The sequence below is a fragment of the Eimeria acervulina genome, genomic scaffold (assembly GCF_000499425.1).
Source record: "Eimeria acervulina Houghton genomic scaffold, Eah_scaff1081, whole genome shotgun sequence".
NCBI classification, from domain to species: Eukaryota; Apicomplexa; class Conoidasida; order Eucoccidiorida; family Eimeriidae; genus Eimeria; species Eimeria acervulina.
Genome location: NW_013550395.1, coordinates 7,000 through 8,806, shown reverse-complemented (window position 1 = coordinate 8,806; position 1,807 = coordinate 7,000). Strand labels below are relative to the sequence as shown.

Below are 1,807 nucleotides of genomic sequence, written 5' to 3'. Positions count from 1 at the left end.
TTCTCCCGTTGTCTACGACCTGCAGCAGCAGCCATAACAGCAGTAGCAGCAGCAGCAGCAGCAGCAGTAGAAGCAGCAGCAGTAGAAGCAGCAGCAGGGCCGCTTTGTTGTTGTCTGTTTTTCTTTGTTTTTAATTTATTTGCTCTTCCTGATGTCTACTTGAGGCGTTTATAATAATACTAATAATAATTAATATTAATTATTATTAATTTTTATCATGATTCTTAGCTATTATTATTATTATTATTTATTATTTGTTTGTATTATTATTATTGATTAATAATAATAATTAGTAATAAACAAATATTAATAATTATTATTATCCATCGTTATTATTATTTTTATTAAATATTATTAATTATGAATATTAATTATTATTAATATTATTTATTATTGATATTTATAATTACTACTCGTTATTAATATTACTTATTGTAATTGTTAACCGTTACTATTAATTATTATTATTATTATTATTAATATTATTAATATTATCATTATTAATATTATTAATATTATTAATATTATTAGTATTAATATTATTGTTTGTTTGTTTTTACTGTTTTTGTTTTTGTTGTTAGTGTACACCTTGAAAAATATTTTATTTGGACATACCTCTGCTGTATGTTTTCTTTTTAAGCGTTTTTTTCTGTTTATCGCCTCCTTCCGTCCTTTCTTTTGTCTCTTTTCCTTTTAAAAGTGCAGCAAATGCAGCAATTCTCTCTTCCTAAACAAAAACAAAAAAAAAGATATTATAATATATGCTACCATACACCTCCAAAGATAAGCAAAAAACATATTTATAATAATAATGAGTTTATTATTATTATTATTACTGTTATTATTCTTATTCTATAATAATATAATGAATTTAATAATATGTATATACATAATTATCTATATATATATATATGTACATATATATATATATATACATACAGATATTATATATATACTTATACATGAATATATATAAAATAAAATATATAGAATATTTATGTATATCGGCGCCTAACACCAAATGCATGCAGCAGCAGCAGCAAAAGCAAAAGCACGAGGTGCATGCATCCACTCTTAGGGCTTTCTTCTGAAACGAAGAACAGCATCACCAACACAAACAAATAAGGCAAAAGCAACAAGAACAGAAGCAGCAGCAACAGCAGCAGCAGCAGAAACAGCAGCAGCAGAAGCAGCAGCAACAGCAGCCGCACCCTGATTTTAACCTTCCGAGCGTCTTCTAGCGCAAACTGCACAATCGGCCGTCTCTGCTGCTGCTGCTGCTGCTGCTGCTGCTGCAGGACTTCACTGGGTTTGGTGAAGAAGCCTTTGCTGTCGCGTATTGCATGCAGCAGCTGCAGCGTCTGGGGGAAGTGTGTACAAATATCGATAAAACAAAACCCTAAAGAACGACGAGGAGAGTTTTGAGTGTCTTTGTTGTTGTCTGTTTTCTCTCGCTTTTCACGTATGATGGCTACCTGCATATACACCCCAAAACACAAACAGAGTTCTGCTGCTTTTGCTGCCTCTTTCTGCTGCAATTAATGCTGCATGCATGCAGAAATACCTTTTAAAGATTCACCAAGCAAAAGAACAAACAAAGATATATATATATATATTTACGAACAGCAAACTCTCAGGTGTATATATACACTTCAAATTGTATGCATTAGCTGCATATACACCCCAACAGGAACTTACTTTGGTTATGGCTGCTGCTGCTTTTGCTTTCCACTCCTTAGCTTTGACCTTCTTTGTTTCCTGCTGCTGCTGCTGCTGCTGCTGCTGCTGGGGGTCGAGCTCAACTTGT

At 32.3% G+C, this 1,807-nt stretch overlaps 1 protein-coding gene across 1 annotated transcript in view; it reads right to left on the bottom strand.

The window, feature by feature from the left end:
* Nucleotides 1-601: 601 nt before the first annotated feature.
* EAH_00055130 (hypothetical protein, conserved) overlaps nucleotides 602-1,807 on the bottom strand; it is a gene marked incomplete at both ends in the record, with an annotated part of 3,268 nt that continues 2,062 nt past the window's right edge. The window contains 3 exons of the mRNA XM_013397705.1: nucleotides 602-727; nucleotides 1,212-1,475; nucleotides 1,699-1,802. Of these exons, the coding sequence (XP_013253159.1) occupies nucleotides 602-727; nucleotides 1,212-1,475; nucleotides 1,699-1,802 (494 nt within the window). The remainder of the gene's footprint in view (nucleotides 728-1,211; nucleotides 1,476-1,698; nucleotides 1,803-1,807) is intronic.